This window comes from Antechinus flavipes, chromosome 4 (assembly GCF_016432865.1).
Source record: "Antechinus flavipes isolate AdamAnt ecotype Samford, QLD, Australia chromosome 4, AdamAnt_v2, whole genome shotgun sequence".
Classification (NCBI taxonomy): domain Eukaryota; kingdom Metazoa; phylum Chordata; class Mammalia; order Dasyuromorphia; family Dasyuridae; genus Antechinus; species Antechinus flavipes.
Genome location: NC_067401.1, coordinates 186,643,546 through 186,656,432, shown reverse-complemented (window position 1 = coordinate 186,656,432; position 12,887 = coordinate 186,643,546). Strand labels below are relative to the sequence as shown.

General features: G+C 36.7%; 1 protein-coding gene across 1 annotated transcript; it reads left to right on the top strand.

The window, feature by feature from the left end:
* Positions 1-274: 274 nt before the first annotated feature.
* On the top strand, positions 275-12,630 carry SERPINE1 (serpin family E member 1). The gene is made up of 9 exons (XM_051995957.1): positions 275-419; positions 1,135-1,400; positions 1,955-2,188; positions 6,588-6,782; positions 7,228-7,426; positions 9,409-9,509; positions 9,650-9,736; positions 10,625-10,708; positions 11,065-12,630. The coding sequence occupies exons 2-9, from the start codon at positions 1,136-1,138 to the stop codon at positions 11,100-11,102; spliced, it is 1,203 nt and encodes a 400-aa protein (XP_051851917.1). The 5' UTR covers positions 275-419; position 1,135; the 3' UTR covers positions 11,103-12,630.
* The last annotated feature ends 257 nt before the right edge of the window (positions 12,631-12,887 follow it).

Sequence of the window (12,887 nt, the reverse complement as noted above, 5' to 3'; positions counted from 1 at the left end):
AGCCTATTGAGCAAGGGAGAGCCTTTTCTCCTTGGAGCCTCATGAACACATGGACTTACACACAGACTGAGACACACATGCACACACAAGCATGCACACTCACACGCACACATACACTCCCCCTCAGTCTGGAGTGGTGACCTGCCAGACTCTTGGTGTCTGGGCAGATTTCCAGAACGTTTGGAAAGTGGGTGGGGAAGCCCTTAGCTGAGTTCATCAGACTTCCTGCCTGGAAGGGTTATAAAGAGAAGAGCCCACAGGCCTCAGGAAAGCAGCCACTTTACCCAAACAACTGCTCCACTCAGAGCTTCACCCTAGTTCCTGTTCTACAGGGGCTTCTGTAGCCACAGCTGAACAAGAAGTTGAGGGAGTTGATGACAATCACCAATTCCTCTAAGAGATTTTTTGGAAACTTTCAGGTAAGGGAAAGTCCATGTTCTTCCATCTCCCTTTTTTTTTTTTTTTTTTTTTTTTTTTGAGGAAACTACCTCAGTCCCCTTCTCTCACCCCTTAGCTTTATGACCTGAGGTGCAGAAAACACCATTTAGGAGAATTTAGGCAATACTGAAGGAGAAGAAAGGATCAGGGGATCAGGGAGGCAACAAGCGCTGAACTATATCAGCCCATTCTTTTTATCTTCCATCTCCTAAGTGCCATACTACTTTCATCGAATGCTTGTTTTCTCTCTTGGCTAAGAAGAGGGGGAAAGAGCCTTCTTTTTTCCCCACCTTCTCATGAAAGTTTCTTTGAGAAAGTGAAATTCATTATAAATGGATAATCTGTAATTTATCTCTAGGTATATAGAACAGAGAAGGAAGATTGGAAGCACAAGCCTTTCTCCAAGTTTCTCAAAGAATCAGGGAACAACAAAAGCTGTAGAACACAGAGCAACTTGGGACTTGAGTCAAGAGTAAGAGAAATGGCTTGGTGCTCATCCCTTAAATTTCTCAGATAGCTCAGATGATCTATCTTGTTCTGTCTAGACCATCATCCCTCTCTGCCCTTATGCTAGCAACAAAGAAAAGAGACTTCCTCTTCCCCATCTCTGGCCTCAGTGATCTTGTATTTGTCAAATTTCTTTTCTCTCTCCAGAGATTTCATTCTATTTTTCATTTTGTCCTTTCCCTGCTCTAGGATGGAATTCTCCAAGGCCTTTGCCTGCTTCTCCCTGGTCCTTCTACTTGATGTGGGAGATTCTTTGCCTCAACACAACCCTCAAGTAGCCCAAATGGTCACAAACTTTGGGATGAAGGTGTTTCGGGAAGTGGTCCAAACCTCTGGGGATGGCAATGTAGTCTTCTCACCATATGGAGTAGCCTCAGTTCTGGCTATGCTGCAACTCACAACTGGAGGGAACACCAGGAAACAGATCCAATCAGCAATGGAATATAGCGTTGAAGGTGGGAGACTTTCCTGGGAGGGAATGGAAAGAAAGGGGGGGAGGTGACCCTGTCTTCTTAAACAAGTGACTTAATGTTTCTGAACCTCACTTCCATATCAGTAAAATGATCTGGCTGAATTAGGCAATATATAATGCACCCTGCATGCTATTACATAATATCATTCACTTAAGAGTGAGGCTGGTCAGGATAAACTCATGTGTTACTAAACTAAAGGGATTACATTTTTCTCTAACAACAGAGAACTTAAACTTTGATTAGTCTCAGGGCAAAGGATTTTTCAACATAAGCAGGGAAAAAAAAAGAAACAAGAATCTCAGAAGAGATCCAGAGCCCAGCCATGGCAGTAACAAAAAACTAAGACATCTGACAAAGGTAGGGATAGTGATAGAAAAGGGAGGGTATGAAATTTCCTTCCATGGAGAAGCAGGAGAAGAGAGCTGCTTCATCTGAAATGGGTTGGGGGTCAATCTGTCCGTGGCAGAATCCAACGATTCTAAGAAACCTCTTATTCTATGAGTTTAATGTGTCTTCTCTTTCCTGCCACTTCACAGAACAAGGTCTGGCTCCTGCTCTCCGAAAGCTCTATAAGGAGCTCATGGCACCTTGGAACAAAGACGAATTCAGTACAGCCAATGCTATCTTCATCCAGCGTGATTTGGAACTTGTCCAGGGTTTTATGCCGCGTTTCTTTAAATTATTCCGGAGCATGGTCAAGCAGGTGGACTTCACTGAGGGAGAGAGAGCCCGGTTCATTGTGAATGACTGGGTACAGAGGCACACAAAAGGTAAGAAGACCAGGAAAAGTAGAATTCTTATTTAAAATACTCTAGGGACTTGCAACAAAAGTGAATCTGAAACACAAACTAAATATCTTAACTCTTCCTTGTGGCAATATTTAGTCTAGGGATCTAGAAATACTAATTAATTTTATGAAAACTTTGTCTCCTCTTGTATAGAGTCTAATTACAAATTGATAAGTAAATGATCCTTTATAGTCCCGGGGGCCTGACATAAAGTAGGTGCTTGATGAATGCTTGTTGGATGGATGACTAACAAAGGAATGAAAAAACAAAAACCAGAAATAAGAATAACAAAACACAAAAAAATCCTAGATTGAAGTCTTGAGGCCTACCCAGAGGGAGGAACCTTTCTGAAAAATTTGTTCTTTCCTAGGACAGAAGACTAGAAATGTATAATAGGTTTGACAGCTTTTCTCACTACTTTCTGTAATACTGAAGATAAAAGATTACATAAGTAGTACATAGAAGTAAAGGACAAATTGATCCACTTCAGATTCCCAGACAATCATTATTTGGTATGACAAACAAAAAGGTTAATGCAATTGGAAACTATGTCATTAGAGGAATAGTATTTTTTCAAAGAAAAATAATATTATTAAGAAAGTTCTCTGAATTAGAAGTCAAATTTGCCAGAAATATTTTTTATTTAATTAATCTATATTTAAGTCATTTCTAGCTTGAAAAGAGAGATATCCAAAATGGTTTAGACATGACTGCCTGAACAAGAAAAAAAAATCCCATGTTAAAATCAAGTGTAGAGTTAATATTCCAGAATAATCACCATTTACTTCCAAGCTAAACCACTCCCCTTAAAGAATAAAAAGAAGTGGATATCTTAACCTTGATTCCTGAGGCCAGTATCTTAATCTTGAATGACAAAGAAAACACTGTCCTTGGGTGGACCAGTGAGACCATCACTTCCAGTGATGAGAAAACAAAACTTAAATTTAATTATCAGCCTTTTTCCCTTTCCCAAGTAAGTCTAGCTTTTTTTTTTCCTACTTTGCCAAAGGGGAAAGGTTAGAAAGAGTGTAGGCTAGAGTAATGTCATGTCTAGATAATATATTTCTAGCGAAACTAAAAGGGAGATTGTGAAATATATATAATTTGAAACATATCCTATATTTACTAATTCTAGGGCCTTAATTTTGAATATGCTAATCAATAACAATATACATTATTTTAATTGTTCAAATTGTGGAGTTCTCTGTATTTTGCTTTTTTTCAAATTCAACAGAACAGTTAACAAAGACTATTCTCAATGCTTTAACAATATGCCAACTGACAGAATAGTTCTGCCTTGAATCAGGATACAGAAAACAATCAGCGAATAGAGATAAAACGCAGTGTTTCAACATATTTGAATATCCCCTAGCTATTTCTTTAATTAACCAAGCAGCAGCCAGCAAGTTATACAGAGTATACTATCTGAGATCAAAGTGTTTCAAATTTAAAGGCAATTGGAACTTTATTCTATTGGTCAATTAGCAAATAGAAGAGCTGAATCCCTTAGCCATAGCTATTTTAGAATAAGTATTCTAAATCCAAAAACTAATTCTTTCAATAAATTAACTTCATCTGGAGAATGTATCTGTTGAATGCAACAAATATCAAATATTACAATTACGTCCTTATCTCAAAATACTGTGCATACTGTAAATGGATGGTTGTAAAGGTCAGGAAGTCCATTCAATTCTATACCAAATATCTGGCAGGAAACCTTAATTATGCTAGGACTCTTTAGGGGAATTTGAGCTCCCACACATCAAAATAGACTACTCAGTCCTATATATATATATACACTATAAGCATGTGAGTGGCTGTACGGCACTGCACTCCTAACCTGATAAAAGCCAGGATAACTTCATGGTCAGAGATCACCAGTAAGCAACAATCAAATTCTTGATCCTTGAACTGTCCAACTAACTTTGATGAATGATGTCACCACATATGGCCCATAGTTGGCATCCGAAAAATTCACAACATCTGTCTTATTGGAGTATCTCAGCCTGTTAAATTCATTCCCTCAGTGAGGAAAGGAGTTTTCATGTGGTTTGCCTAGTACAGAAATGATGTAAATCTACCTCAAATCAACTAGAACTTCTGTCATTAAAAAAAAAAAATTACTTTTTTAGTGATCCCATTTTAGAACTTTATGTACATGCTAGACTGAAATCTAAAGATTGGCTTTACGCAAAAGTATCCAATTTAAATTTGCTTACATCTCCTAAATAGAAAAGATACTCAAGTACTAATTAGGTCTAGTCAAGTTGTATTAGAACAATGAAAGCACTGGGAAGCACCATGTTGGGAAAAAAGGATCATTTTCTTTCCCTATTTTAGACCTTATTCCTAATAATATTCTCCCATACTCAGATTACTAGTACCAGGAATCATGGTTAGTCTTACCTTATAAAATGCATTAACATGATTATAAAGAATACATATAGGTCACCAAGGGAAAGAATTTATTCATAACACTTTATGGAAATTTTGTGGATATTTAATACTTTCTTAAAAAATTCATTTGTAGTCTTCAAGTTAAGAACAGATAAAGGTTCATAAAAATAAATGCAGCTGGCTGTTCTAATGTGGCAATACAGTTTACATTTTCAGCTTAATCCTTCACAATTCTTTCCAGAAAGACATTCACTAGGAATTTGACTTGGATATGGTAGTCATACTATACTGTTTGCTCTAATGTAGCACAACTTTTCTGGACAGAGGAGAAGGTATGGTATAGTCAGATGTCCTTTTTGCTATTTCAGAAGCCCATCTCAAAACCAAAGGTTCATTTAGAGTGGAATACATGAACTCAGTATTGAAGACTAGCTTTCAGCAGTTTGGTATTAACAGTAACTTGATTATAAAAGCTTTTCAGCAGTTTACCCTTATGATTACTTTTGAGATTACTTTAGCAGTAAGGTAAACTTTCAATCATCATGAACACACACATACAAATAAACACACAAGAATATGTTCATCATTATAGCATTTGATTATTTGGAATGAATCAACTTGTAAAATAACAAAAGAAAAAAAGATCTGACATATGCTGCTCTTTTTATTTTAATAGCTAGCAATTATATAACAGAAAAGTAATAAAGCACTTGACCCTCACTACAAGCTTGTAAAGTTGGTACTATCATTATCCATATTTCACAGATAAGGAAACAAAGGCCAAGAGCAATTAGAAATTTGGCCAGGGTCACATAGCTAGTAAGTATGGCACAATTTGAAATTAGGTTTCTTTGACTCCAAGATCATTCATCTTTATTCACTAAGCCACTTTAGTTACTTGTTAATCTTGGTCTTCTTTCTCAATCTTATATACTTGATGGATAAGGCAGGTACAATAACATTGAAATGCATGTTATTGTTGGCCAATTAAAAACAAATTTTCAATTCAATTTTTGTACCGTAACTGCACTAACACTAATTTTTCCCTTTTCTCAAGCATATTGTGCCAAATACTTGGGCTAGGTAAGGAAGAATGTCACAAAAACCATCAAGATCTTCTAGAATGGTTAATAGAAGCAGTGAAAAAGTAAAATTAAATCTTAATTGTTCAACTATGGAGTTAAAAAAAAGTCTTATAGAGCTTAACTAAGAGGTTAACTAAGAAGTTAGCATGGATCTCCTTTTTCTAAATTGCCTGGGTATTCCCAGGATGACTTTATACTTTTCTTCTGAAATATTCCTCATTAATTTTATGTTAAATAAAATTGTTTCTGACAGACTCGAGCCAAAACAGAGCATTTTTATTAATATTTTTAAATCAATATATCCAAGAGGAGGAAGGTGATGGTCCTATTGTACTCTGTCTTAATTAGATCACATCTGAGGTATCATATTTGGTTCTGGGGGCCAATTTTAGGAAAGACATTGAAGATTTGTGTCCTAAAATAGTTGATAAGAGCTATAAACTATAAAAGGAATCATGCCATATGAGGATCAGCTAAAGGAACTTGGAATGTTTCTAGAGAAGAAAAGATTATGATGAAAATAAAAGCTATCTTCAAATGAAGAAGATAGATTTGACAGGAGGAACAATGAGTAGAAATTGAATTAGTTTTATTAAGTTTATTGAAAAGAAACATTTCCTAATTATTAGAACTTGCCAAAAGTGCCAGTAAATCCTCCTTCACTAGCACTGTCCAACAAAAACCTAGAACACATGTAGAAGAGGATAGAAAGGGGATTCATGGATAGGTACAAGTTGGCTTGGATGACTTCTGAGAGTCCTTCTAATTTTTATATTGTTCTTATACCCCTCCATATATATCTATCAGAGAATCTAAGGCTAGGGAGAAACAATAAATACGGAGAAATGAAATCTTACCAGTCTCCTGACTACCCAATTTTCTCTTGCCTTTCTATGTAGGCATGATTAGTAACTTGCTGCCAGATGGAGCCATTGACCAGCTGACCAAAATGGTGTTTGTCAATGCACTTTACTTCAAAGGCCAGTGGAAGCTACCTTTTCCAGCCAAGGGAACTCACCATCGACTCTTCCACAAATCTGATGGAAGTACTGTCTTTGTGCCCATGATGGCTCAGACCAACAAGTTCAATTACAGTAAGTGCAAGTACTCCTTTTTTCCCCTCCAAGACTGAATAATTTTATTATTCAGAACTGAGATCTAATCTGATTTAACCTTAGAAGTAGAGTTCTCAATACAGGGTTTTCTTTACCTTCTCTCTCTCGCTAGCTCAAAAGGAGTTTTTTGCACCCAGAAAAATCTTGGTGGGAAGGAAGGAGGAAAATAAAAAGGTTAAGAAAATACAATTAAAATCTAAAGAAACTGTGATCATCCTAAGAGACCCTTGTGATAGGCAAAAGAATAGGAGGGAGGAAGGGAATAGAAAATGAAAGAAACTTAAAATTGAATTCTAGGAATTATAGGAGAAACTTTAAAGGATGGAGAAAATTAAAACATCTCCCCTAGGGTGGGATTGAATTGCAAGGGCTATTTTCATCATCAGTGGACTTTTTTCCCATATAATTTTCTTATTCTTTCTAGCTGAGTTCTTGACCCCCAGTGGGCATTACTATGACATTGTGGAACTGCCCTATCATGGTGATACCCTCAGTATGTTCATTGCTGCTCCCTATGAAAAGGAGGTGCCCCTCTCTGCCCTCACCAACATTTTAGATGCCCAGCTCATCAATCAATGGAAGGGCAATATGACCAAATTGCCCCGTTTGCTGGTTCTGCCCAAGTAAGTCCTACCACCCTTTCCCCCTTCTATCTTTACAATCTGTATCAATCCCTTTCTTTACAATCTGAATCAAAATTACCTCCCTGCTCTCAAGATAAATTCAGATTTTCTTATGACCTCCTAACCTACTACTACTTCCCCAGACTCTGAGACTCCAATAAAAATTTCTGGTGGTCTAAAATGGATTAAAAACAGTCCCTCCTCTTTGCTTTTGTGAGGAATAGAAAGAAAAGAGGCTACTGGAGCCTACCTCTGGTCTCTTGCCCCGACACAAAATAAGAGCCAGTCACAAGAAAACAGAAATCTGTAGTGGAAGATTGAAGATGAGTAAATATAATGAGAGTACCCATATGAACATGTCACTTTACTGATTAAAAATTCTTTAAAAAAAAAAAAAAGATTTCTCCAACTCTACACATTTTAAAAGAGATATGTATGAAATATCATCTCTTCCACTAAATTAGTAAACCTAACCTACAGTTAAAAGATAAAGCCTCAGTTAACAAAGCAAATTTATAAAAATTCTTCTAAAGAGGGAAGAGGGGATGATTAAGGCTGAAGTCAGGTAATTTCAGAATTCCAGGGAAACCTCTCCCTGTGTCTGCCCCACTTTTTCACATGCTTTCAATAGCTAGAAGGCTTTTTTGTGCTTTTTATTTTTCTTCTTTTAAAAAAAACAAAAACAAAAAACAAAAATTGTGGCAATCAGTCATGTCCTGGTGAGAAATGAAGAGCTCAAAAGCTTCTCTGCTTGAGCTCTCTTCATAACTGATTCTAGAAAACAAAATCTACAAATGAAATTTTTAATAAAATGTCCTTTTATAAGAATTTGCCCTTGACTCCCAAACCAGACTAAGTGAAACAATGCCAAAATTTTCTGACTTATTTAAAAAAGGGACCAGTCATTGGCCATGCCTTCCAAATCTACATATTTCTCCCTAATTTATTTCTAGAACTCCAGTCCTATATTTCCTGAATGTTTGTTAAACATCTTCCATTTGAAAGCATCTCAAATTCAACATATACAAATTAGATCTAAATCTCTTTTCCTCTAAATTCATTCCTCCTCCAAATTCTTGCTTGATTCAGGGCCCAACAGCTATTCAGTGCAGTTGCTTTGATGTTAAATCTTACCCATATTTGTAAACTTGAAGGGATTTCTGACTTTTATCTTTCTATCATCTCCAATTGCAAAGTCACACTAATTCTACCTGCATAGCATCTCCCACATCTCCCTCCTTACAGCAAGGCTTTCATCATCCTTCTTTAAGACTACTGTCATAGACTCTTACTTAATCTGTCTCCCCAATGTCAATGTATTCCTTCTCAAATCCATCCTTCACACAGGTATGAAAATAATATTATGAGAATACCAATATGAACATGTCACTTTTCTGATCAAAAATTTTCAGGGGAAAATGTCCTCTATTCTATAATCTGGCTTCTACCTTTCCAAGTGGCTTTCCACTTGATCTCACATTACTCCTCTTTTTGCATTCTATATTCCAACCAAATGAGTCTACTAGCTGTTCCCTAAATTCAATAATCCATCTCCTTCCAGTATTTGTGCATTCTCTTATTGGAATGCCCTCCTTCCTTATCTCCTCTCACATCTCAAACTTTTCTTATAACACTATCATCTCTCCATTGCCTCCCTTAACTTTTACTTCTATAATATAATATAGTGTGTCCCATGTTGTTTTCTCTTAGTGAAATATAGTTCCTTGAAGGCAGGGTCTGGTTTGTTTTTGTCCTCATATTCCCAGTACTTAGCACAGTGACTTACTTTAAAAATGCTTATTGAATTAAAAATCATCAATAAAGGAAAACTCAGATGTTAAGACCCACAAGTTCTATATTATCTGTATTATCTCTGAGGACAAGATTTCTGGAAAGAGCACTGGCTCAATACCTAGAATTTTGAGTTCCGTTAATGATGTGTATCATTACTTGAACTTGAGCTAAGTCCTCTGATTTTGCAGGTTTTCCCTGGAGAGTGAAGCTGACCTGAAAAGGCCTCTGGAGAACTTGGGGATGAAGGATATGTTCAGGCCAGGCCTGGCAGATTTCACCAGACTTTCTGGTGAGGAATCCTCTATGCATTGTCTTGGTTCTTCTCCCTATCTTTGGGAACTTAAGTCATCTGTGAATGTGAATAAAGGGTGGGGGAAAGAATCATCCAGAAAATGGACTGATTGGCTTTTGTATTGATTTCTGTTTCAGATAAAGAAATACTCTATGTGTCCCAGGCCTTACAAAAGGTGAAGATCGAGGTGAATGAGAGTGGTACTGTGGCCTCCTCAACTACTGGTAAGTCTGGCTCAGGAAGAAATGAGGGCAGGGCAAAGTGGGGCAATTCTTGAAATAAACTCCAGGCACTGAAGATTCACTCCAAAGATACAGGAAACAGTTAAGCAGTGTCTTGTTCCCCTATGATGAGTTAGGGTGTGGCCTGTCTTTCAAGTCCATCTCATTGTGGCCTAAACTTATTTCCCATTTCAAGAAATCCTCCCTTCTCTGATCAAGAAAGGGAACATTCGTATATTTACCAAGACTTTCTTTAAAGTGTTTAATCACATTTCTGTGTCTAAAATTGGGGGTCCTGCTTTCTCCAGGACCTGACTTCTTCCATCTGCAGCTCCTTTAGCACCCTGGTTATTGGAAAAATCTTCAAAAGACTAGTTTATAAACAGTGGGTAGATGTGGAAGCTGGGAAACAAAGAAGGGAAAAAAGGAAAAGAAAACCACTTCTTTCATCAGAGGACCTGCATTCAAATGCTTTACTTCAGATGCTTACCGCCTGTGAGACAAATCATATAATCGCTCTTAGTGTTCTTACCTATAAAATGAGCTCGGACTACATAATTTCTAATGTACCTTCTAGCTCTAAATCTATGATCTATGAATCCTAAATTATGGTACAGATTGATAATATATGTATTTCAAAAAGAGTCTTTAGATAAAGTCACAGATTTAGTACTAGATTAAGAGAAACCAGAATATTTTAGGAGGTATACCTAATTGTTCAAGATTATTTGGTTTGGTTTTGGGGGGGAGAGGAAAAAAAAAACCTAGGCCTTCTCTCAAGCCATTCTTCAATCCTATTATCAAAACAGTGTAATAAGCCAGGGAGATCAATTATCTGGCATGGTGATAACTCCTATGTTCTTATGCTTTGTTTTTGTTTTTCTCTTCTAGCCATTGTTGTTTCTGCTCGAATGGCTCCCCAGGAGATCATCATGGACAGGCCCTTCCTCTTTGTTGTTAGGCACAACCCTACAGGTGAGGGATTAGAAAATACCACAATATTTTGAAGGTTGTTTTATCTTGCTTTGGATAGGATAGACTCAAAAAGACTATCCCTATTCTTAGGGAGTTTCTAAGGACAGATATCCTTAGTCACCACTCAGTTATATTTATCTTCCTACTAGGTAAGGCATTATGATGAAGTGGAAGAATACTACATCAGTAATCAAGGCCTGAAATCCCTCAGATTTGTCACCAACTAGATATCAGTAACTAGATAGTTATTCATTCTAAATCTTGTTTTCTTCATCAATAAAGGACAAAGTTGGACAAAATGTTCTATATAATACCTTTTGGTTCTAAAATTCTACAATTCTGTTTATCTCCTGTAGGAACAATTCTTTTCATGGGACAAGTGATGGAACCCTAAGAGATAAAACCTTCTGCTTGGGAAAAGGAATGTTCATTTGGAACAAACTAAAAAGCAATATACCCAAAAAGACCTTCTGAAGAAATAACTTTTTTTTCGATTTCTCTTTCAAGAAAAAAAAAAACCACTTTCCCCTTTTAAAATCTTATCCTCAGGTCTTAGCCTCTCACACAAGATTTTGAGTCTTTTTTCCTCCCATTAAAGGAAGAGACAGACAATGAAGCAATTTCCAAGAAATCCCCAAGGCAGACTGTTAAGACATGCAGGGTCACTCAGATACCTACTTCTGTTTAGTCAACCTTCTGCCCCCTTGTTCCCACTAAGACTGAGAAGGAAAAAAACAAGACTTATGGGAGCTTTAGTGTGCTTGGTAGAAGCAATTTGCTTCCAAGTCATGTTGCTTTTACTCTTCCACTGTCTGCCACTGCTGAGGAGACTGGTACCAGACCAGAGGAGGTCAATAGAAAGAATATCATTTAATCTTATTCTAACTGGATATCGACCATCAATCCCTTCAAAGAAAAGAAGATTTCTAAGGTTGAGAGAAAAGGTAGCACCAAGACTCACTTTGGCATAGTACCTTCCCTAGAAAACAGAATGCAAAGATTACTTTGGACTCTAAGGGATTTGTTTACTGAGAGAAACTGAACTTTTGCTCCTCTCCCCTTTTTTGTTTTAGAGGAGAGGAAGAAGAGCCAGATAAAAATGAGTGAATCTTCTCCAGTTTTATTTTCTGGGGACAGGACAAGGATAAGCATAGCATGTGTGAATATTGTATGTTTACTTAAACCCTGCTCACCTGTGTGTCTGTGGGTGTGGGTGTGGGTGTGGGTATGTATATGTGTGTGTGAGAGAGAGAGATATGTCAAGGAAGATTTAATATATTCATTTATTGTTATTGTTATTTTGCACTTGTTCTGCTTCTCTGTAAGAGAGAATATCAATGAGGCTCTATAACCCTATCACAATTTACTAAGCTCTTTAGGAAAAAATAAAATAAACCCTACTGCCTATTGTGTAATGAGGCCTGCAGTGCCACCTTGCGGCACATAAATTTAGCCTGTAATTTCTCATTTCAGGCTAGGTTAGAAAAGCCTTCAGATGCTTTAATTTATAATTGGACTCGGAGAGTTATACAGGTCAGGTCCTTATATCTGCCAACCCACCACCAAAGTGGTTAGGTCCTATCTGTGGAAATCCAACGGAGGTCAAATGAGGAGAAATTAATTTTTTATTTTTAATTGCATATTCACTAATTACATGGGATGGAATATGGACATAATATGGTAGAAGCTCAATCATCCTACTATGTATGAGTTCCACACCAAATTCCATTAAATAAAGAGTCCTCCATTATCCGTCCTAATAATTTTTCATTATGCAGTAGATGGTGAAAGAGATATAGAGTACTCATATTGATCTAAATTTTCTTGAAGCAGTTTGTATAAAACTATATATCATTTTTTACGTAATTTTTATATGTAAATAAAATAATTTTTAAAAAATAATAAAACACTTAAAAACAGTACTTTTGCCTTTTATTCCATGTGGTACCAGAAGTCAGATCAAAGGATTTATAGATTAACAAGTTGCTATATCTGGAAGAAATTTTGAAGAAATGTACAAATTTAGAAATTCTAGCCTACTAAGGGTTAAGAACATACACAGAATATTATCCAGACCTCTATTTCAGATGGCAGCACCCTGCAATATTTTATGTGAAAGTACAATTGTCCTGGGTGTCTGCTTCAACAAAGCAGGGATGGATACATCCCTGAAACATGC